The 25509-nt window shown below is 42.7% G+C and overlaps 1 protein-coding gene across 3 annotated transcripts in view; it reads left to right on the top strand.

Moving 5' to 3' along the window:
* The window catches only part of RNF130 (ring finger protein 130), a 140228-nt gene that overhangs the window by 42917 nt on the left and 71802 nt on the right, over nucleotides 1-25509 (top strand). For all 3 annotated transcript variants that reach the window (XM_070416785.1, XM_070416786.1, XM_070416787.1), the window contains exon 3: nucleotides 3652-3902. In XM_070416785.1, the coding sequence (XP_070272886.1) occupies nucleotides 3652-3902 (251 nt within the window). The remainder of the gene's footprint in view (nucleotides 1-3651; nucleotides 3903-25509) is intronic.

Below are 25509 nucleotides of genomic sequence, written 5' to 3'. Positions count from 1 at the left end.
ACCAAATGTGTATGGGGTTTTCTCTATACCAAGCAACCTCAGCAACACCAGCTGGGTGTCCCATAATTCAATTGAATTCTGACACTACCTGGAGTTAGCATCAGCTCCTACAGGTTAGGGGCTCAGTCCCACAAGGCCCCGCCCCTCACATACACACACCTTCAGAAACCTTCACAAGTCCTAGATTGTCACCTATACTTCTGACCGACTGGCTATAAATCGAGGTTTCCACAACCCCTTTCTAGGGGAAACACTTACTTACATGCATTGGTTTATTACAAAGGATATAATAAGGCAGGGGTGGGGAACGTGTGGCCCCTGGGCCGTGTAAGGCCCTCCTTGGGCCTGGCCATGCCAAGGCTTTGGGGGTGAGTTAATTAAATGTTTGACCAAATACCGCAGGCTAATTTTTAAGTTGACAATTTTTTATGGCCTGCGAATGATGTTATAAGTATCCAAATGGCCCTTGGCAGGAAAAAAGGTTCCCCACCCCTGTAAGGGATACAGGTAAATAACCTGATGAACACTTACAGAAGACAAGGTCTGGGGAAAGGGCTCTGACACCCACCCTCCCAACACCTGCACGTGTTCACCAACCCCTAAGCCCTCCAACCCAAGGTTTGTGTGGTGTCTTGGTCACCTGGCCCTGATGGGTCATTCAGTCAGTCTCCAGGCCCTCTCCCCTCCCCCGAGGATGGGGGATGGGGTGGAAGTTCCAGGCGTCTCTCCCTGGCTTGGTTTTACTGGTGACCACTCCCCATCCTCGAGCTATCCAGGAGCCATCAGGAGAGGACTCATTAGAACAAAGGACTCTCCTATCACCCAGAAAATTCCGAGGGATTAAGTTCTGTGTCAGGAACCAGTATCAAAGGCCAAGACAAAGGAGGTTCCTAATGCTATCACTTAGGAAATTTCAAGGGTTTTAGGTGCCCTGTGCCAGGAACCAGGGGTAGAGAGAAATATGTATATTTTTTTATTTCACAGTAGGTAATTTTCCGCTCTCTTTGAAAGGTGAATGTTAAGGAGCCTTGCTTATAGTATGTGCTCAGTAAACATTGCTGAAGGGATGGCTGGAATAATTAAACACTTCTTCTCCCGCACAGCTGCCCAGTTGAAATGAGGTGGTGCTCACTCAGTGTTCTCTGGGTGAGAGATGACTGGATTGCTTCCCCTGCTGGCTCCCTGGGCAGCTTTCCCTGCTCCTTTTCCAGCTTGAGTCTTCAGGAGGGAGCTCAGAACTGATTTCTAAAACCCTGCTTGTACCTGGTGTGATTATAAAGCAATGAGACTGATTGTCGTGTGTCGTGTGTGGGATCCGTCTCAGTTACTTTATAGCCATACCTCGTATCTTACACCACAGACCATTGCCTGTTGAACAACATTTTAAAAGCACAAACCTTAAGGTTTCTAAATTGAAGTTTAAATGGTTTAGCATAATATTATGATTTGCTCTAACTTACTGATCAGAAATTTTATTTCAGAAAGATAATTAAGATGTTAACTTTGTTGCTTGCTTTCAATTTGCAGTTTTCATTTTGTTTTGGGGTTTTAATCAGTATTCTGATGAGTTGCTGTTCTGATGAAGTGGATGGCACAATTTTGAATAAGATAATACAAAGGTATATGTTCCATTGGATTAAATTCTTCATGAAACTACTTTTAATTAGCTACTTTGAGTTTATTTTCAGTTGCATGTGATCTTTGGCTGCACATGATACAAAGATAGTCCTTTTAGTTAAATATCATAAATTAAACGTATAAAGTGAATATTCGGTAGCAGTATTCACTGAAGAAGCCTTTGAAAGAGCAAGTTAGGGGGGTATTTTGTCTTGGTGGTCTACATTTATATGTACAGACCTTATTCAAACTTGTGTAAGTGGTTATAATTTTCTCTTCCCCAAAATAAAATGTTTATTCTCCTTCCTCTACTGGCCAGAGTCTTTGGGGCTCTTTCAAAAAAGCAAATTGTAAAAGCTGCATGTTGCCTGGACAGCTTCAGTTTATGACAGGACAGTTAATCACAGCTGGATTGGTGGTAAAAAAGCTTCCCTTTTTCCGGACTGTAATTCTGTGCTATGCATAGGAGAGTCACCTGCCTTTACTGAACTACAGTAAATTATGTAAGTGAAAGAACTAGGTGACTAGAAGTGCAACTTCAAAACATCTTTATAATTAAACTAGAGGCCCGGTGCATGAATTTGTGCACCAGAGGGGTCCCTCGGCCTGGCCTGTGGGATCAGGCCGAAACTGGCTCTCTGACATCCCCCGAGGGTTCCCGGATTGTGAGAGGGCACAGACCAGGCTGAGGGACCCCACCATTGCACAGTCGGGGTGGGGGAGGGACCACAGGAGAGCTCCAGGGTGTGTCCGGCCCATCTCTCTCAGTCCCAATCAGCCAGACCCCGGCAGCAAGCTAACCTACCGGTCGCAGCGTCTACCCCCTGGTGGTCAGTGCACATCATAGTAACTGGTCGACCGGTCGACTGTCTGCCCCCTGGTGGTCAGTGCATGTCATAGTGAGCGGTTGAGCGGCCTTAGCATATCATTAGCATATTAACGCTTTGATTGGTTGAACGGACGACTGGATACTTAGCGTATTAGGCTTTTATTATGTAGGACTCAGTAGTCTGTGACTGTGGCAGAACCTCTGACAGCTGTTAGGAGCTGGAAGCAGCTTGATGCCAAACTCGTCCAGAGTGTTGGAGGTTGGATTTACCTCAGGAAGAGTTTGATTTCCAGCAGGGTTCCGGGGTAAGCTAGAAAGCAGCCTTCCTCCAGTCAGTCTAGACTTAGGACCAAAGTTAGTTTCAGTGTTCTTTTTTAAAAAAATATATATTTTTATTGGTTTTAGAGAAGAAGGAAGAGGGAGAAAGATAGAAACATCAATGATGAGAGAGAATCATCGATTGGCTGTCTCCTGCACACCCCTACTGGGGACTGAGCCTGAAACCCAGGCATGTGCCTTGACCAGGTATCACACTGAGACCTCCTGGTTCATAGGTCAAACCAACCACTGGGCCATGCCAGCCAGGCTCAACTGTTCTTAATAAAAGATACCACCATTTGGCATTTTGCTGCTGTTAATTCAGTTATCAGATTTGTGTCCTAACGTTCAGTGCTATTATGCAGCTGCACCGCCTGTTTTCTTTCTACTTCTTGTACTAGTTCTACACAACGGGTGTCACAGAAGTGTTTTTAAGAATGATTAGTGTAAAAAGTACCAATTTTTGTACTATAAATAACGGTATTTTTTTTCCTTTTCTGAAGGAGTTGGACTTCCTAAAGAACATTTTAAGATGGAAAACATTTAACAAAGAAAACCTGCCATGATTTTATTACATATTCTGTATTGTCTGTTTTCACATTTGACTGATATACTTTCTTTAAATATAGTTGTAATACAAGTTAATATGGCTCTTAACCCTGCAATTGTTTATGCTTTAAATCTAAGCCTTAAGTGCTACAAAACGAATTCCTGTTCTCGGGTGGTGCCAGCATACATATACCCAACTGTAACTTCATTTCATTTAAAAAGTTGAATCTGAAAACTCTTGCTTTTAGCAGAAATTGTAGTATAGTTTTTCTAAGCATTTTTATGTATTTGATGTTCCTGTGATTTTTAAACGTATATGTATTTATTTTACATTACAGGCACTGGAGATATTATTGCTGTCATGATTACAGAGCTGAGGGGTAAGGACATTTTGAGTTACCTGGAGAAAAACATCTCTGTACAAATGACAATAGCCGTTGGAACGCGAATGCCGCCAAAGAACTTCAGCAGAGGCTCTCTCGTCTTCGTGTCAATATCCTTCATCGTGTTGATGATTATTTCTTCAGCATGGCTCATATTCTACTTCATCCAGAAGATCAGATACACAAATGCACGCGACAGGAACCAGGTGAGCTGCCAGGACGCTAGTGATTGATGTTTACCAGCCATGGAGTTCGTAGCTATCTGTTGTGATCGTACATAATACAAATATATTTTCACTTTTTCTAAAAGTTGTAACCTTCAGTCATTTTAATGTTGAAAACATAATCCACACAAGTACTTTAAGGATATTTTAAATGCCTGCCTGGGGAAATTACTAAATTATAGTGATCACTTGGAGTATTTTAGGTAGATGGTTAGCTTAATATCATAATGTAATCTAGCTAATTCTAGTAACATGAAGAAATACAGAAAGTTGCGTATTTAAACTGGGAGCACTGGTTGTCAGTGGGAGGGGAATGGAGAGTGGAGGAGGGAAACCTTTCATGATACACAGTTCTTTCCATGAGAATTTTGAACTGTGTATTATCTATTCAGAAAAAAAATAAAACTATTAGAAATCAGTTATCTATCCTATGTAAGCGTAGCCGAGGGGTGCTGGTGAGGGGGGAAGGACGGGTAGAAGAGCTGTATGACGATAGCCGTCCTAGATAGCCCATTGACCAGCGCAGCCGGGCGCTTGGTGGACTTCCAACGGGTGAACAGAGACACGGGGAAGCAGGGTGCCGCTTGTAGAGGAGCCCCCGCAAATGGGACTCAGTGCGTTTGTCACGTGATTGTCTGATGTGCTGTAAGCAGAACGTCCTCCCTGAGAGCTGAGTTCGAGTGTGAAGTCCCTGTCACAGTCTCGGGCTTTTCTCATAGGAAACTAAGAAGTGAATTGCTTGGAGGGTGGTTTGAAGCCAACTTTTATATGACGCCATCCTCTCCTTAACCAGTCCATACACATCCTTGGGAGGGAAGGAGGGGTGACATTTTCATCCTTCCTCATTCTCGTGAAAGGAGCACAGACTCCGGTCTGGAACAGATGTGAGGGCCTGAGTTAGATCCTCACCTTACCACCAATTTGCCATAGTTCCTCCTGACAGTTTATTAGCTTCTCAACTTGTTTCTTCACCTGAAAATCAGTATAAAACATCTGAAAACTACCTTATTGAATGTTTGTCTACCAGGCTCTGTGTAGTATCTTGTACCCCTTTAAAAATTTTTATTATAATTTTTATTTATAATTTCAGACTTACGGAAAAATTGCAAGAATAGTTTGAAGTATTCCCTTGCCCAGATTCTACAGCTGTTAACATTTTACCATATTTCCTTTTCTATGTGTATATTCATTTTTTAACCATTTGAGAGTAAGTTTGGGATATGGTGCCCCAAACTTAAATACTTCATTATGTATTTTCTAATACAATACTATTATCTGATCTATAGATCTTTTCTGGGTTTTGTAAAATTGTCTTAATGATGTCTTTTATAGCAAAGAAAACCCTGGATTATTCTATCAGATTTTATGTTGCATACACTAGTCATGTCTCTTTTTCTGTGTCATGAGATTGACACTTATGAAGAGTTAATAGAGACCCGGTGCACAGGTGTGGTCCCTCAGCCTGGCTGGCAATCAGGGCCAATTGGGTCTGTCTCATCAGTTCCGATTGGGGCCAATGGGGGCCGGCCAGCTGGGGAGGGACCATGGGAGGTTGGCCAGCAGACCCTGATCGGGGCCAATTGTGGCTGGCCAGCCGGGGAGGGACTGCAGGAGGGCTCCAGGGCGTGTCCAGCCCTCTCGCTCCGTCCTGATTGACTGGACCCCAGAAGCAAGCTAACCTACCGGTCGGAGCATCTGCCTGGTGGTCAGTGCGTGTCATAGCGACTGGTCAAGCGGTCAGCATATTACACTTTTATTATATAGGATAGGCCAGTTTTTGAGTTTGTCTGATGCCTGCTACTCCTTCATAATTAAATCTGGGTTACTTGCATTTTTGTCAGCAATACCATTCTCTTACATCTGCTGAAGTTTTGGGTTTTTTTAAGACAGGGAGGAAGAGAAAGAGAAACATCGACTGGTGCCTCCTATACATGCCCCAACCAGGGATCAAACCCACGACCCTTTGGTGCAACCAACTGAGCCACACCAGCCAGGACTAAATTTTTTATTTTAAGACTAGAGGCCCGATGCATGAAACTCATTCATGGGCAGGTTTTCTAGGCCTGGCCAGCGATCAGGGCCGATCTGTGGGGTGACCGGTGAGGCAATCGGGGGGTCCCTGCTGACACCTGCCTTGGCCAGCCTGGCGCAGCCCTTTTGCCAGCCCCGCCTCCTGATTGCCCTGCCGCCGCTAGTCGCCTCCCTTTGCGGGGCTATCGGTGGGGCAATCGGGGGGACCCCCGCTGGCACCCATCTTGGCTGGCCTGAGGCCTGTTGGCTGGGGGCAGCTCCTGCATTGAGCGTCTGCCCCCTGGTGGTCAGTGCACATAATAGTGACCGGTCATTTCACCGTTTGGTTGATTTGCATATTAGGCTTTTATTATATAAGATAGTTGTAGATTCAGATGCATTTCTAAGGAATGAGACAGATCTCATATACCTGTCTCTCATTTTCCTCCAGTGGTAAAATCTTGCATAACTAGTAAATACTCAACCAGAATATAGACATTGATACAATCCACTGATCTTATTCAGATGTCTCCAGTTTGACTTGTACTTGTGTATTTGTGTCTGTGTGTGTATTTATGTCTCCGCAATATCGGGTGACCACTGCCGCAGTCAAGGTACAGGAGAGTTTGTCCCCAGGACCCCTTGTGCTATTCTTTTATAGCCACAGCTACCTACCTCCCTCTTACTTCCTACCTAATCCCTGACTACCACTAATCTGTCCCACACACTATAGTTTTTTCATTTCAAGGATGCTATATAAAGGGAATCACATAATACTTAACCTCTAGAGTTTGGACTTCTTCACCTAACCTAATTAATTCCCTTGAGATCCTTCCAAGTTGTGTGTATCAACAGTTTATTCCTTTTTACTGCTCAGTGGTATTCCATGGCTTGGATATACCAAGATTTGGTTAACCAAATTGTTTCCAGTTTGGGGATATCCTATATAATAAAAGCCCAGCAACCATTATGGTGTAAAAACCAGAACAACCAACAGCCAGACCACCAGCTGGTAGCTATGACAAGCACTGACCCATACCTTGCTGTTGGTGCCCCGACAGCCCCAAATTCCATTCACCCAAACCCCTGACCCTGACAGGAGGGAGGAGGGAGCCGGATACCCGCACCCCAGACCCTAACAGCAGGGAGGTGGGAGCCCCATTCCTTGCAGAATCGGACATTGGTCAGGTAGCTGTTGGTGCCCCGACAGCTCCAAATCCCGTTCACCTGCACCTCAGACCCTGACAGCTGGGAGGAAGGAGCCCCATTCCTCATGGAATTGGCCGTTGGTCAGCTTGCTGTTCTCGCCCTGACAGCCCCAAATCCCATTCACCCGCACCCTAGGCCCTGACAGCAGGGAGAGGGGAGCCGAATACCCACACCGGAACCCAGACAGCAGGGAGGAGGGAGCCCCATCCCTCATGGAATCGGCTGTTGGTCAGCTTTCTGTCCGTGCCCTGACAGCCCTCAACCCGTTCACACACACCCCAAACCCTGACAGCAGGGAGAAGGGAACCGAATACCCGCATCCCGAACCCTGACAGCAGGGAGGCAGGAGCCCCATTCCTCGTGGAATCAGCCTTGGTCAGCAGATCAGAGGATTGTGCTTATAGTGAACTAGTGGCCTGGTGCACGAAATTCATGCACATTGAAAGGGAATTAATTAGAGGATGTGAGCATGAGGCAGTCCGCGTTTCTGAAATTCAATGACATGAATTTTAGCTATTACTTTGCCAAATAAATGGAATTTACAGATATCAATTAAAAGAGCATTCAGCTTAATATTTAAAACTCTGGCTACCAAGTCAGGTCTGTTTTCAACTTTTTGCCAGCATTGTAAATTGTTTGCAATATCTGCCCATTTAGGGTTGCATGTCATGGTTTTGAATAAATAGGGCTTGCCATACTTTGTTACAATTGCCATAGCATCCTGATATCGCTGCGGCATATTTCTGGGACTACCCTCAAAAGATGATGGAAGTATTATCATTTTACCAATCAGCACATTGTCATTTTCAGATCTAGATTTGAGATAATCCATCAAACTACTAAATTTTTCAGCTCTCAACTTAGATTGGTTTGCTTTGATGAAATTTATCCGATTGGCCTCCATTTTTTAATATGAATCCACGATAAACTGTTGAGTTAATTTTCCTGCATTTAAAATAGTATTGAATGTGTCCTACACAGAGAGATGAAATCCATAATACTGCATTTGTGTGACTCGTGTCCTTACATTTTGCCTAGTATTATTGTCGATTACACTGTTGTCTCTGAGTCTTAATGCAATATCTGTTCCCCAGCCTTTTTCACCATGTGGAAAAAGAATAGGATATGTCATTGCATCTAATGTAGGAAACAGGATATTGATTTGTTTCATTTTAGTGGCATTTGGATTATTTGGATCTGGTTTACAATGAATGAGCAAGTCCCTTTCAAAAGGAGGTTCTCCATCTTCGTTTCTGAATATGACAGCAACCTCGGTTAAACGAGGAGAATTATATCTACCTGGGTCACTGTTACGATCGTATTTAATTGCCATTGTTACCTCTGTGGGAGCAATACCTTCTGCTGCTGCTTCAGATTGGGCTTCCTTTTCTACCTCATGTAGCATCTTGTACGATTTTGTTAATTCATTTATGTCATGCATGAGGTTGTTGATGTTGATCATGAGTCTTTCTGAGTAGCCCTGGTTTTCTGGCATGGATAATCTTTTACTTGTAGCTTTGGCTGTATCCAAAAATATAGAGTTGAGCAAACTTCCGAGAAACACCATCCGAAGGATGTAAAGTTCCAGTATGGTGATAAACTTGTCTTGTATTCTAAAACAGTATGGCCCATATCCTGATGGCGATGCAATATTTGCACCCATGGAAGCAAAAGCAAAAGAACTATTTATGGAAAGAATATTTTCCATGAAATTTTTACTGTCAGAATCTTTATTTGTCATTAATCTTTTCAAATATGCCGGATAATCTGGAAAATGTATATCATTTGGACAGACTTTATCTTTGCTACAACATCGAGTAAATTTCCTATCGGATGGTTTTTCATCCGAGAAATTTAGTGATAGGCAAAATTCACATCAAGCAGTCATTCCACCACAGCTATGTTCAAGAATTGCATCCTCATGTACTCCATTTTCTCTGAGAAGGAAGTTCCTACCAGAATTGGTAGTACTTGTTGATCACTGTTCCCTAGACATATTCTATCGTCGCCACCGCCTTCTTTCAACTTCAAAGGCACGTTGGTCTTTAGACATTTTCTGTCGATAACGCCGGTGTTTTTCAGCATCAGAGCGACGTTTTTCCAGCAGCTGGTGTTCAGATACATTCTGTCACAGGCGCCGCCTTCTTTCAAGATCAGACGCACGTTGCTCTTCAGACATTTTCTGTCGATAACGCCGGCATCTTTCGGCTGCAGAGCTACATCGTATCAACAGTTGTTCTTTAGACATAGTCTCACCTCCCTACTGTCACGATCTGAGATGCAGGTGAATGAGAGTCCTGGCTCTCAGACTGCTGAGAGCTGTCTGACCAACGGCTGATTCTGGTTGATTCTGTGGGGATGGGACTTCCTCCTCCCTGCTGTCAGTTTCCACAGCTGTGATGAGGAAGCTGGGGTGACAGAGGGAGCCACGCCCTCCAAGCCATCCTCTCGCTCTGCTCTATGTCCAGCGGCCTCCTGCTCTGCCAAGTCTTCCAAACCTCCCGCTCTCCACCCACTCTCCTGCTCTGCACTCCACCGGCGAAGGTCCCGGGAGCCCCTGGCCGCCGTTGCCTTCCAGGGTGCTTGACACCTGTGTATGCAAATTAGCCCGCCATCTTTGTCGGGTTAATTTGCATGCTCACTCCTGATTGGTTGGTGGATGTGGCTTGTGGGCATTGCGGAAGGATGGTCATTTGCATCTTTCTCTTTTATTAGTATAGACTAGAGGCCCAGTGCACAAAAATTTGTGCACTCGGGTGGGTTCCTCTCAGCTCGGCCTGTGCCCTCTCACAGTCTGGGACCCCTCGGGGGATGTCCCCCTGCTGGCTTAGGCATGCCTCCCCCCGGGGGATTGGGCCTAAGCTGGCAGTCAGACATCCCTCTGGCAGCCTGGGAGCCCTCGGGGGATGTCCACTTGCCAGCAGGGAGCAGGCCTAAGCTGCAGTTGGACATCCTTAGTGCTGCTGAGGAGGTGGGAGAGGCTCCCGCCACCACTGCTGTGCTGGCAGCCATCAGCCTGGCTTGTGGCTGAGCAGAGCTCCCCCTGTGGGAGCACACTGACCACCAAGGCGCAGCTCCTGCATTGAGCATCTGCCCCCTGGTGGTCAGTGTGTGTCATAGTGGCCAGTCATTCCCAGTTGTTCTGCTGTTAGGGTCAATTTGCATATTACCCTTTTATTATATAGGATGGTTAGTAAAACTTGGAGATGGCAAGCTTGATAGCAGTTTTCATTTAGGAATGGATATTATTGAAATCCTCCATGAAATGATTTGTAACGGATCTATTATTGAAGCTACCATTGGAAATAGTATATCTATAGGTAATATTAAAAATATATCTAAACGTGCAATTCTTTATCCTAAAAATGAGCACATTCATAAATTAAATGAAGAAATTTTGGATATACTCAGAGATGTTCACACCTACTTGAGTGATGATTCCATCGATTTAACAGATGACACTGAAAAGGAAAATTTTCCCATCGAATTTCTTAATAGTATTACACCTTCGGGAATGCTGTGTCATAAATTAAAATTGAAAGTAGTTGCAATCATCATGTTACTGAGATATCTTAATAGTAAATGGGGTCTTTGTAATGGTACTAGATTTATTATCACAAGATTGCGACCTAACGTAATTGAAGCTGAAGTATTAACAGGATCTGCAGAGGGAGAGGTTGTTCTGATTCCAAGAATTGATTTGTTCCCGTCTGACACTGGCCTCCCATTTAAATTAATTTGAAGATAGTTTCCCATGATGCCAGCATTTGCAATGACAATTAATAAATCACAAGGACAAACTCTAGACGGAGTAGGAATATTCCTACCTAAACCTGATTTCGGACGTGGTCAATTATATGTCTTTCTCTTGAGTTCGAAGAGCGTGTGACGTTAAAGTTGTAAATACTTCATCACAAGGGAAATTAGTCAAGCACTCTGAAAGTATTTTTACTCTTAATGTGATGTACAGGAAGATATTAGAATAAGTTTAATCAATTTATCAGTCATTTGTATCAATGTTGTTTTTGTATCATGTTTTTGTTGTTTTTCTATCATGTTTTTGTTTTTATATCATGTTTTATGTCATATCTTTATTATATCATGTTGCTATTGTTTATTAATAAATTTATATATTATTTTCATATACATTTTACTACTTTAATCTCAGAAACTTCTATATAGAGAAAGGGTGAATAGTGATACTAAAATATTTCTTCTAATTAATTCCCTTTCAATGTACACGAATTCGTGCACCAGGCCAGTAGTTATAAATAAAGTGACTATGAACATTCATGTACAGGTGTTTGTGTGGACATGAGTTTTCATTTCCCTGAAATTTGGGGGTTATTACGGAAAGCATTTATTGAATTTAGTAAGAAGCCCCAATTGATCACTCTTACATTCCCACTAGATACATTTCCCTGATCCAGTTCCTCCTTTGTATTCTTGATGACATTTGATGTTGTCACTCTGTTTGTTTTGGCCATTCTGGTCGGTGTAGAATACCTCTTTGGTGGTTTTTCTTTACATTCCCCTAATGGCTGCTTCAGGTGGTGAATGTTTTTTCGTGCTTATTTGCCAGCAGTATAACCTTTTCAGTGCAGTGCCCATTTATGTATTTTGTCCATTTTCTACTTGGGCTGTGTTTTTACTGTTGAGTTTTGAGAGTTCTTCATGCATTCCAGATACAAGTCCTTTGTCAGAATTGTGGTTTGCAAATAGATTCTCCCAGTTTGTATCTTGTCTTTTCAACCTTTTAACAGATTCTTTTGAAAAGCAAAATTTTTAAATTTTGATGACGTTCAATTTATTGATTTTTTTCTTCTATGAGTCTTGGTTTTCTAGTCAAGTCTAAAGATTTCTTTTTCTAAAAGTATATGGTTATAAGTTTTATAGTTTTACATGTTACATTTAAGTTCATAATCCATTTTGAATTAATTTTTATATAAAGTGTGACGTTTAGGTTGAGGTTACTTATTTAGCTTATGTATGTCCAATATTGCACCTTTTTCAAAAGTCGATTGGGCATGTTTTGTGTGGGTATGTTTCTGGGTTTTCTCTTCCACTGATGTCCCTCTGTCCATACCACAATGTTTTGTCTGTATATTAGGCTTTGGTATTGGGTAGAGTGATTCCTCTCACTTTATTCTTATTTTTCAAGATTGTTTTAGCTATTCTTGGTCTTAGAGCCTCTCCATATAAAAATTTTGTAATCCTCACTTGAAGATATGTTTTTATTGATTTTTATAGAGAGGAATGGGGACAGAGAGAGGGAGAGAAACATTGATGTGAGAGAGAAACATCAGTTACCTCCCATATGTGCCCCAACTGGAGATTGAACCCACAATCTAGGTATGTGCCCTGACCAGGAGTCGAACCTGCAATCTTTTTTTTTTTTTAACTTGCAATCTTTTATTTACAGGATGACACTCCAACCAACTGAGCCATCTGGGCCAGGGCTCTTCATACAAATTTAAGAATAAGCTTGTCTATATCTCTGCCAAAAAAAAATATATATATATACATATATGTATATGTATGTGTATACACATACACACACACACACACACACCACCCCTGCTGGGCTTTTATATGAATGCATTAAACCTATACATTAATGCTTGGCTGGTGTGGCTCAATTGGTTGAGCATCTTCCCATGCACCAAAAGGTCTCCAGTTCAATTCCTGGTCAGGGCACGATCCCCAGTAGGGGGTGTGCAGGAGGCAGCCTATTGATGTTTCTCACATCAATGTTTCTCTCTCTCCCTCTCTCCCCCTTCCTCTCTCTCTAAAAAATCAATTAAAACATTAAACAAATGCCCTAACCGGTTTGGCTCAGTGGATAGAGCATCAGCCTGCGGACTCAAGGGTCCCAGGTTCGATCCCGGTCAAGGGCATGTACCTTGGTTGCTGGCACATCCCCAGTGGGGAGTGTGCAGGAGGCAGCTGATCGATGTTTCTCTCTCATCGATGTTTCTAACTTTCTATCCCTCTCCCTTCCTCTCTGTAAAAAATCAATAAAAATATTTTTTAAAAAAATAAAATAAAACATTAAACAAATAAACCAACAAAACCTATAGATTAATTTGAAGAGAATTGATATATTTACCATGTTGAATCTTCCAGTCTGTGAACTTTGCATTTTTTTCCATTTATTTAGGTCGGTTTTTATTTTTTTTCTTCAGCACTTTATAGGTTTTAGCATACAGATCCTATATGTTTTAGGTTTATACCTAAGAATGTAATTTTGGTTGGAGTGACTGTTAATGGTAATATAATGGTAAATGGACTGTAAGTGTGTTTTAATTTCAAGTTCTATATGTTCATTGTTTGTATATTGAAATGTGGTTCATTTTTTATTGTGCAACCTTGGTAAACTCACTTACTATTATAGACTAGAGGCCCGGTGCACGAAGTCCATGCACAGGTAGGATCCCTAGGCCAGGCTGGCGATCAGGGCCAATCTATAGGGTGACTGATGGGGTGATTGGGGGGCCCCCGCTGGCACCTGCCTTGGCTGGCCTGGGGCCTACGGGCTGGGGACAGCTCCTGTGTTGAGCATCTGCCCTCTGGTGGATAGTATGCATCATAGCGACTGGTCGTTCCACCGTTCAGTCTATTTGCATATTAGGCTTTTATTATATAGGATTGATTGTGTGGTATTTTCTTTATAGACCATCATGTTTATCTGCAAATAGGAACCATTTTATTTCTTCCTTTTCAATCTGTCTTTTCTTTGCCTTATTGAAATGGCTAGAATTTCCAGTACTGTTTTAAATAATGTGGTGAGAGTGAGCATTCTTGCCTGATCTTAGAGTAAAGGATTCAGTCTTTCATTGTTAGTAATGTTGTTGGCTGTTGTGTTTATAGATGTTTATTAGCAAGTTGAGGAAGCTCCTCTCTACTTCTAGTTTGCTGAGAGTTCTTATCACAAGTGTTGAACTTTGTCAAATGGTTTTATGTGTCAATTAATGTGATCATATATTTTTTGTTTGTTTTCTTCTTTAGCCTGTTGACATGGTGGATTGCATTCATTGATTTTTGAATGTTGAACCAGACTTGCATACCTTGACTAGCACATGATCTGGCCTTGCATACCTATAATAAATCCCACTTGGTTATGGTATATAATTTTTTGTGCATTGCTGGATTCTCTTGGCTGATATTTTGTTGAGGAGTTTTGTAGATACTAGTTTGGGTGGGGGTTCTAAAAATTGAATCTGTTTAATAGTTAAAAGACTATTCATGTTGTCTGTTTCATCTTTATTGAATTTTGGTGATTGTGGCATTTGAGGAATTGGTCCATTTTTTATATAGCAAATTTATAGCATAGTTTTTCATAGAATGCCCTTGTTCTCCTTTTGATGGCTGCAGTATTTGTAGCAGTATTCCCTGTTCATTCCTGATTTTCATGGTTTGTACCTTTTCTTTTTATCTTTGTCAGTTATGCTAGAAATTTCTAGATATTATTGATTTTTTTCCAAAGAACCAGCTTTTTTCCATTTCATTTTTAACCTATGAACTTAGATTATTTATTTGAAACCTTTGTCTTTCTAATGGAAGCGTTTAGTGATGGGCATTTTTCAGCACTACTTCAACTGTGTCCCACATACTTTGATATTCTGTATTTTCATTTTTATTCAATAATATTTAATATTTTCTTTTGAGACTTTCTCTTTGACCCTTGTATTTTTTAGAAGCTTTTTTTTTTTAATTTTCACTTGTTTGCTGTTGTCTTTTACTGGTTTCTAGTTTGATTCCATTATAATCAGAGAAATACCCTGTATGATTTCAATTCTTTCAGATTTGTTGAGGTTTGTTTTAGACCCAGGATGTGGTCGGGCTTGGTAAATATTCCATGGGTGCTTGGAAAAAATGTGTATTTTGCTGTTGGCTGGAGTGTTCTGTGGCTGGCAGTTAGATCGGTGCCGTCAGCTTACTTCTGAGAAAAGGTGGGGTGGAAAGGTCACCTTCCACTGTTGTGGGAAGAGGGTGCATTTTTCATTGGTTTTTGGCTAGAGTAGGACAGGTACCGGCTGCTCTTGCTGGTACTTTGGCTACAAGAAGCAGGCTTTCCCTCCCGGTTGGTCTGTTCTGTCTGCAGCTGCAGATGGAGGCTTCAGCAGCACGTTGTCTGGGATAGATGAGGCCGTAAGGAAGCCAGGGAACGTGCTGGCCTGTGCTCCTCACGTCTCCAGGTCCTGCGGCAGCCCTTTCAGGGGCTCCCTGTGCCCGTGTGGGTCTGGCCCCGGGGTTTTAGGTATAAGTGGGTGACCTAAATCCCCCTACTACCTCACAATGAAGAACTACTAGATGGAAGTGTTAACTGATCTAAAATATGCTACTTCCATAGATAGGATTATTTTATATACATGTATGAAATCAAATTTACAGCCTTAAAATAGAATGCATCAGTTTTACAGGATTTTTGACAAAATGAATAGATGTGAAATCAAATTCTGATGAATGGAGGAATACAGAGGCAGATCGACACTAGCAAAATGACGGCATTTGTATATTTATCATAAAAGCACCTGACAAATTCTGTCTAACGATGTTTGAAGAAACTAGACGTCAGTTGAAGTTCTTCAGTGATGTTGCTTCATTTTTAAATTAAAATTTTGAGCCGTAAGACATGAGCATGATTGTTAAAAGTAAATAGTAGCACAGGCTTTGTTCCTTGCACAGTCTTTTCCTAACTGTTTTCCCAGAGACAGGTCACCCCTTTCAACCCCTTTATCTGTTCCTTGTCCTATGAACTTCAGATATCTAAGTAGCATGCTATATTCCTTTTTAAAAAATAAAGATTTTTAACACGATACCATTATAAAACACTAAAAGTAGAACTATCAAGAATTGCTCTGAAATGGTGCTCTCGACAAAAAGCCCTTACAATGGTGGGTTGAATGTAGCATCTCAAGGACTTTTCAGAGAGCGGATGGTCCGTCCCAGGAGCCTGCTGTTTGACCGTCGTGCTTTAATTAGCCCTGGCCGGGCCTGTGTGCGGTGGGTTCGGCGCGGTCACCATCTGGTGCCGGCCACAAATGGGAGCTTGTTCCCAGCGCTCGTTTGCAGCTGACTGCATGCAGGCTTCCAGAGCATTCTTCTCCAGACGCAGCTGCAGTGGAAAGTGATGTTCTGACCTTCCTTCCTCCTTGCGTTTTTCCTAATGTTGAGAAACACTCGATAAAATTATGTGGCATAAAAAGCTTAGTTTATTAAAGTTTAATAAGAAGGTAGAAACCTTTGTCTCTTTTAAAAAGGGAGCCAGAGCTATCAGCAGAGGAAATGCTGAGTTTAATGAGCGACTCCTTGTCCCCCATAAACTGTCCTCAGGAAGCAGCCTTTTGTACAGAATACGCTACCGAGAGCCGAGCGTTGTCAATACCTAAGCACAGCGCATTGAACACAATTGACACCATTTTACATGTGAAATCAGAGTCTAAGGCTTTGGCTTTTCCATATCCTGCTAAGTATCTGTGGTTTGCTCTTTCTGAAAAACCGTTAGAACCCACCCAAATAAGCGCAAATAGCTCCAATGATGGCTCACGGAAAACTTAAACCTTCCCGCAAGTCAGTGATGGTTGTCGCACAAGAGGATGGCTGTTTGGTATGTTTATGTTGAAAGGGTGCCTGAGGTTTTTCTGAGAAATGTAAACTGCTTCAGAATTACATGGTTAATATTATACCTTTATTCCCACGGTAGTCAAGTTTGATTCCCAAAAAGAATAATAGATTTTAATTTTACTGTTGAAGAATAGGGCAGATGTAAAAAAATTCCATGATCTAATGGACTCCTGAGTTATAATGTCCTCTAATGAAAATTCTCTGTGAAAATACATATAGTTAAAACTTTTTAAAAATATATTTTTATTGATTTCAGAGAGGAAAGGAGAGTGAGAGAGAGAGTTAGAAACATCAATGATGAAAGAGAATCATTGGCCCTAACTGGTTTGGCTCAGTGGATAGAGCGTCGGCCTGCGGACTCAAGGGTCCCAGGTTCGATTCCGGTCAAGGGCATATGCCTTGGTTGCGGGCACAGCCCCAGTGGGGAGTGTGCAGGAGGCAGCTGAATTGATGTTTCTCTCTCATCAATGTTTCTAACTCTCTATCCCTCTCCCTTTCTCTCTGTAAAAAATCAATAAAATATTTTTTTTTAAAAAAAAGAGAATCATTGATCAGCTGCCTCCTGCATGCCGCACACTGGGGATCAAGCCTGCAACCCAGGCATGTGCCCTGACTGGGAATTGAACCGTGACCCCCTGGTTCATAGGTCAACGCTCAACTACTGAGCCACGCCGGCCGGGCCGGTTAAAACTTTTTAATGCTCCTTGGCAAAATGTATGTACAGTATTCTTAGACTTAATAAATATCTCAGGTTTACTGGAACAAAAGATGCTTTTGTTGCCCATTTTTCTCTTGGAAGGCAGCTATTTGGAGATGCACTTGTATGTGAGTGTGGATGAGGATGGCTAATACTTTGCATATATACCATTGATCTTTGAAAAATGATGGGTTCAAAAGATCTTCCCTTCCAAAGTTGGGGGGGGGGGGGGCGGAGGTGGAGGGTTCTGCACACTGTCAGGATTTTCCCCTAGGAAAATACTATGCAGTCAAAAGAAATAGACTTCTTCTGTCACTCGTTGGATGGTAGGTTGAATTTTATTGTGTTTATTAGGGATTAACAATTCCAGAAGAACTGGGAAAGGAAAATAGATGTTTAAGTTGAGAGTGTATTATTTTACTACTTTTTAAATATACTGCAATAACTCTCTTTTTTGTTTTATGTCCTGCTACTATGATCCATTCACATAAATAAGTACCACTTTCTATAGAGAGACTATGTGCCTTTTAAACATTATACATCAAGAGTTAAAGATTTTGTTTTTCTAGCACTAAATATGCCCTTGAGATTAGAGTGTCTCTAAGACATTTATTTCTACAAACTGGGTGGGGGCTAGCATCGGGCCTGGCATGTCACACTGACTCAGTAAACGCTTAAATGAATTAAAGAATGAATTACTGGGAAAGCATACAGGTGCCATCACAATACTGTGTGGGATGAGTGCTCTTGGTGAGGTTAGAGTGACATGACTCTAGACAAGTCAGGGTGCTTCGCAGAGGAGGCAGTGACATTTGAGCTGAATTTTAAAGGATGAATAAGACTTCATCACAGAGACTGGAAGGAAAGTCGGGAAGGGATTATTTTCCTCAGAGCTGTGGAGAGAGAAAAGGAGAGACAGGAGAGTTGAATGACATCAGGAGTGGAGGGAGGAGACCTGAGACTGAGCTGACACTGGACTAGCCTGTCAGCACCAGGAGACAAAGGCCTTGAATCTCATGCTGAAGAATTTAGACTCTGTTCTCTAAGCAGGAAGGAGTCATCAGAGGTTTTTCAGCAGTGGAGTGGTACAAGATTTTATTTTTAAATGGGAAAATCTTAGGAGAAAGGAGCTCTTAAAGGGAAATATTGAAAAGCAAAAGAAGATAATATTAATAAAGGCAGTTTATGCAGAGAGCTGGGGGGAAGGGGCATGGGTAGATGCCCCTTGGAAAAGCATGAGGACAGGAAAGGTGGTAGTGATGAGAGTGAATGGAAGCGGCTGCAGACTACAAGGCAGGTTCAGGGAAACTACACTCCCAGCACCTGCATTTCACGGTGTTTAAACGCAGAGCCAGCTGGATGCTGACGGAGATCTCATTCCGTTCCTGTGGGAGAGCTCTGGTAACGTAAACAGGGACCTGAGGGAGTCTCCTTGAAGGGACCTGTCCTCAATATACTGTCCCCAATCTAACAAATGGTTCCCGTTAGATTAAGCAGTGTGAGCTGTTTTCTACCAAAGTCAAGCTTTTGGCCCTCGGTGTCCCACCATAGAGTGGTGTTCACAGTGGTATTACTGGGCCTTTAACCAAGTGGAATGAGATAACCGGCCCCTGGCGATTGAATCCCTGTGTATTTGCAGTATGAGAGGTCTTTCAGCATTTACAGTGGGAATGCTTTCTGGACCAGAAAGTCAGGAGGCCTCCGATTCTGGTCCCAGCACTTTCACCAACTTTAGGCAGGTCACCTCAGCTCTCTCTGGGCTTGGATTTTCTGCTTTGTAAACTGATGCATCCCTGTGGCTTTGTCCCATTCTGATATTCTGTGTTGGGCAAGGTGGAAACTTGAGTAGTTTTCTTACCTAATGAATAGGGCACAGTCAAAAGTACCAGAAAGGAATTAGTGGAAATGCTTTGGGCACTAGGGTTAGTTGTTTATACTTAGTTTGGTGAGTCTCGAGCTTTAGTATGCACACGAATCATATAGGGGCACCCTCCTCCTCCTCCTCCTCCTCTTCCCACTCCTACTTCCCCTCCCACACCTCCTCCCTCTCCCACCACACCTCCTCCTCCTCCTTTTTCTCCTCCTGTTTCTCCTTCTGTTATCAGTGGAAGTGGGATAGCCTTTTCCCCACTAAGTGCTGGGAATGGAGTCCTTATGATATCTCGAGAAAAAGAGTTTTCTGAGCCTCACACCGGAGGATGAGTGGTTTTTATTTGCATGGAATTACATCCCTGGGTTTTCAAGATCCCATTTCCCTTCATCCAGTCCTGGAAGAAGTATAACTCAGTAGAGCTGGAAGCAAAGCCAGTGTCCAGAGGCTCTGCTCCTTGTTGCAGCCGGCTGCAGTGAGCTCCAGCTCAGCATCGGCTAGTGCAGTCCATTCGTCCATGGCCGAGGGGTCGATGTGGCCATAGGCCATGTGGTGAATAAGGGGAGCTGAGAGAGCGAGCCTCCTACAGCAAGTCCCAAGAAAACCAAGATCGCACGATGGCCAAGAGAGCCAGGAGCACGCAAGGGCCAAGGAGCGAGCTCCTTTGTTTGGGGACTTCAGTATCTCAAATCTTTGCTCACTTGAAGCGGCCACGCCTACTTTGACCAGTGACCTCTTCCCAGGTGTGACTGACAGCAGGCACCTTCACTAGTCCCTCCAGCTTTACTGGACATGCGTCAATCTCCTCCCAGTGCAGTCCTTCCCCCATCAGTTCTTCGGGGACTAGACCGGTGGCTCCATGGAGCGTGTAAAGCTGTAGCTTCCTGGTGAATCTGCCTAAATGACATACTTAATATTTGTCCTTCCCTTTGCTCCTTTCCTGTTATTAATAACTAGGTCAGTTACAACGGCATCACCACTGCTCCTCCTGCTCCTTCTGCTCCAACTCTTCCTCCTCCTCCTCTTCTCTCCTCTTACCCTCATTATCCTTCTCCTTTTCCTGAGGGCACACTTTAAAACTGCAAATTCCCAAGACACCTCTCTCTCCAGTCTGATTGGGGAAGTTTGGATTGGACCTACTTATCAGCTTTCGATCTGGGCACTTCACTTAATCTCTCTATGTCTCAGTCTCCTCTTCTACAAATGGGAATAATGTAGTTCCTTTCTCATACAATGATTGTGAGGATTATATGAGTCAGTACATGTGAGGGGCTTAGAACCCAGCACATTGTATGTACTGAATAAATCTTAGTTGCTATAAATGTCATCTTTGTTTCATATTATTAAGCATTTGTGGTAGATTTAAAACATTTGCTCATAGTCCGACCAGCGTGCTCAGTGGTTGAGCATCGACATATGAACCAGGAGGTTGCAGTTCAGTTCCTGTCAGGGCACATGCCGGGTTGCATCCCCAGTGTGGGGCATGCAGGAGGCAGCTGATCAATGATTCTCTCTCATCATTGATGTTTCTATCTCTCTCTCCCTCTCCCTTTCTGTCTGAAATCAATAAAAACATATTTTTTTAAAAAACAAACATTTGCCCGTGGACCACACCTTGAAAAACAGTTACTTAATGGCATGGTGGTCAGGTGAAGGTAAGGGGCCTTCATGAAAAAAATGATCTTCACAAAAGGAATTTGTGCTTCGCCTTAGATCAGCGGTTCTCAACATGTGGGTCGCGACCCCTTTGGGGGTCGAACAACCCTTTCACAGGGGTCGCCTAAGACCATTGGAAAACACATATATAATTACATATTGTTCTTGTGATTAATCACTATGCTTTGATTATGTTCAACTTGTAGCAATGAAATTGGGGGTCACCACAACATGAGGAACTGTATTAAAGGGTCGCGGCATTAGGAAGGTTGAGAACCACTGCCTTAGGTATTTGAGAGTCAGCAGGACACTAACAGCATTACAACCTAGTGAGGGGGAGGGGAGGTAGTGGCCTGTAGACAGTCAAGTGAGAAACCACAATCATAGCGAGACGTACCTGTCAAAAGTGGCAGGAAATGTTGAGAGATTTAAAACTCAAGGGATGATCCATAAGAAGGTAGTAACAGAAGCCAAGTCCAAAGAAAAATATTCCCGTGAAGATATCTGACATTAATATCAAACACAGAGAAAAGATGTTCGGAAGCGGAAGGGGTGATGTGTCCAGGAATTGGTGGGTGATCTCTAATGTACACACGCTACCTGCATCCATAGCATCGTGCTGAAGGCTGCACACCTGCTCCCCAGCACCGCTCTCCTCTTTCCGATATTCCCTCATCGGATGCGATGCCACAGCTCACTAGAAAACTGGGACAGCCATCCGTGACTCCCTTCTCATGCCCCCACGTCCGTCAGTCACTAGGTTCTGTCACTTTTACCTCCTAAATGGTTCTTAACTTTGTCCAGTCCCTGCCCACCTCAGTTTGCCTAATTCAGGTCCTTCTTTTCTCACTGAAATACTAGACCCTACCTGGTCTCGCTGCCCCCGCCCCCCCCCCCCCCCCCCCCCGGTCTTTCCTGTGTTACATTCTGCTCAGGAAGCCAGATCTGAATTCTCCAAAATTCAGATCTCATCTGGAATCTTGTGTTTAAAATTCTTAAGTAGAATTCTGATCTGAACACCAGGGAAGCAGTAGATATTTTCTTAATCTTCCCAAATCTCTTTTTAAGAATACAAGAGCTTCTAGCACAGCAAAAAGAAACCCCACAGAAGGATCTTTAGAGGTGCCAAGCAGCATGGCACCTCCAAGAACTCCCAGAAAAGGAGTGATCAGGCCACACTCCAGGCAGCCTGAAGACCAGCGCTGCAGCTCCGAGGAAGGAAGCCAGGGGAAGAAGGGGGGCCCTGAGAATTAAAACCCAGGAATTAGGAGAAGAGTTCTCTCTGAGGGAAAACCTGAGCAAGTAGATCTGAGAACAACTGTGAGACAGAAGTGGCACCACACTCTTCATTTGTGAACAAGTGAGAAAAAGACCTCGGAACCCAATAAGGAACCGAAGGTCAGAGGTACCGGAGGTGGCGGGGCAGCCGCAGCCCTGGAGCACACATGTGCACACACACTCAGCCTGAAAGCCAGCATCTTACTTAGTGGATAATGTGTACACATTTCATATGACGCTGGCGTGCTGCTCTGCTCTCTGATAAGCGGCAGGTGTTGGCCAAAGCAGTGAGATGCATAAGACTTGGAAAAGTATCCCTATTTTCCATTGATCTGAAAATCTCAAAAGAACCAATAGAATAACTACTACAAACAGAAAAGATTTAGTAAAAGAATAGAATATAGTCCTAGCCGGTTTAGATAGAGCTCAGCCCAAGGACTGAAGGGTCCCAGGTTCGATTCTGGTGAAGAGCATGTACCTTAGTTGCAGGCTTGATCCCCAACCCTGGTTGGGGCATGTGCAGGAGGCAACCAATCAATGTATCTCTTTCACATCGATGTTTCTCTCTCTCTGTATCTCCCCCTCCCTCCCACTCTCTCTAAAAATCAGTGGAAAAATATCCTCTGGTGAGGGTTAACAACAAAAAAGAGCAGAATATAAAATTAACATGCAGAAATGATCGGAAGATGTAATGAGAGGGGAGGTACCATTTACAACTGGATGGAAGGATGGACAGACGGATGGATAGAGGATTCATCTAGGTATCAACTTAACAAAACTATAAAATTTATGTGAGAAAAACTACAAAACACTCCTGAAAGACGCAGGAATGTACTTAAACAAATGGAAAAGACATACTTTGTTCCAATTGAATATACACATTCAATAAAGTAAAGATGTCAGTTTTCCTTAAGTTCATTTATAATTTGATCCCAATAAAATTACCTTCACATATTTTGGGGGGTTGGGTAATGTAATTATAAGATTCATATGGAAGAATACGTAATGAAGAATAGCCAGAAAAAAACCTGAAAAAGAGGAGCAGTGACCAGTGGCTAACCACACCAACTTTTATAATCCTATATAATGAAAGGGTAATATGCAAATCAACTGAAAGGCAGAACGACCAGTTGCTGTGATAATGCACTGACCACCAGGGGGCAGACGCTCAATGCAGTAGCTGCCCCCCTGGTGGTCAGTGCCCCTCCCGCCTCCACTGCAGGCGGGCAGTAAGGAGCCAGGAGTCCCAGACTGCGAGAGCCCGGGACCGAGAGGGATATCTGACTGCCAGCTTAACCCTGATTCCCGATCGGGGCTAAGCCGGCAAGTGGACATCCCCAGAGGGGTCCTGGACTGACGAGGGCACAGGCCAGGCTGAGGGCCCCCCCCCCCCCACTCCAGTGCACAAATGTCGTACACCGGACCTCTAGTACAACAAAGCCTCTTACTTAAAAGAGTGCTAAAAGCCCATGAATAGAGCAATAGAACAAATGCAAAATCTAAAACTACAACTGCATATGGAAATTTAATACGGTATGTAATAGAAAGCACCATTCAAAACAGTGGGGGGAAATGAACTCTTTTCTTTTTTTTAATCCTCACCCAAGGATATTTTTCCCATTCATTTTCAGAGAGCGTAGAAGGAAGGGAGGATGGGGAGAGAGAGAGACACACACATTGATTGGTTGTCTTCCGCACACGCCCTTACCAGGGCTGGGGAACCTGCAACCGAACTATGTGCCCTTAACCAGGAATCAAACCCACAACCCTTTGGTCAACACTCTGAACATTTAGCAAAACTGGCCAAGACGAAAATTAACTTTTTAATAAATGGTTGTGGGACTGGAAAAGGATTGTACACAAGGATAAGTTTTAAATGAATTAGAAGTCTAATTATAAACAACAAAACTTCAAATACTTTTAAAAATATTTTTTATTGATTTCAGAGAAGAAAGGAGAGGAAAAGATAGAAACATCAATGATGAGAGAGAATCATTGATTGGCTGCCTCCTGCATGCTCCCTACTATGACCTCCTGGTTCATAAGTCGATGCTTAACCACTGAGCAACACTGGCCAGGCAAAACTTTAAATATTAGAAGAAAATATGGGCTAAAATTTCCCTTTATAATGGTGAATATGGAAAACTTTGAATTATGACTCAAAATCCAGTAAAATAAAAGAAAAATGACTGTATTTTTTTTAATATATTTTATTGATTTTTTACAGAGAGGAAGGGAGAGAGATAGAGAGTTAGAAACATCGATGAGAGAGAAACATCGATCAGCCGCCTCCTGCACATCTCCTACTGGGGATGTGCCCGCAACCCAGATACATGCCCTTGACCGGAATCGAACCTGGGACCTTTGAGTCCGCAGGCCGACGCTCTATCCACTGAGCCAAACCGGTTTCGGCAATGACTGTATTTTTAAAGGAAAATCAAAAGATAATTGATTGACAAACTAGAAAAAGATAATTGCAACATTTCACAAAGGGCTAGTGTCCCTGATATATATTTTTTAAAAAACTAAAAACCTGATAGAAAAAAACAGTTCACTTAAAAAAATTCAAATGATATTTAAAATGTTAAAAAGATGGTCAACTGCACTCAAGTTAAATGTAACTTAAAACCATATTGGAGATACCACTTCATATTGATAAGCTTGTTTTAAAAAAAATCTAAAGTTTGACGACACACTCTTGACAAAGTAATAGGGAAAACAAGTGTTCTTATACATTGATGATGGGAGCACAGAATGATACAGTTCTTGTGGTGGAACTAGAGTAATCAGATGCCTATCCTTTGTCGTAGTCTTTGTAACCCCATAGCCTGATGATAAACTTACAGAAATTAAAAATGATACATATGCAATACTGTTCATCATGATATTATTTATAGTGACAAAAGACTTGGGCTACCCACATGTCCATCAGTGGGAGTCTGCTTGAATAAACTGTACTCTACACAGTAAAATACTCTGTAGTGGAGTAGAACATGCCTGTACAAGGGGGTTCTGTGAAGACCTCCACATGCTGCTGGGGGTTTCATGCAGAACCGTGTTAGTTTATTGTAAGAAAGACGGGAACTATGAAAACACATTCCTTTATGTGGATTACATATCACATATCTACATATATGCACCCATACGCATATATGCTTATAACTTCAAAGGAAAAAATATAAGGGTAAAGCAAAATTAACATAAAGAGTTATTACTTTAAAGGAAAGGGAACAGGGTAGAGG

The sequence above is a fragment of the Myotis yumanensis genome, unplaced genomic scaffold, assembly GCF_028538775.1.
Source record: "Myotis yumanensis isolate MYYU_CA2020_CCGP unplaced genomic scaffold, mMyoYum1.0.hap1 SCAF_5, whole genome shotgun sequence".
In the NCBI taxonomy this organism is placed as follows: Eukaryota; Metazoa; Chordata; class Mammalia; order Chiroptera; family Vespertilionidae; genus Myotis; species Myotis yumanensis.
This window is presented reverse-complemented; position numbering and strand designations above follow the sequence as displayed.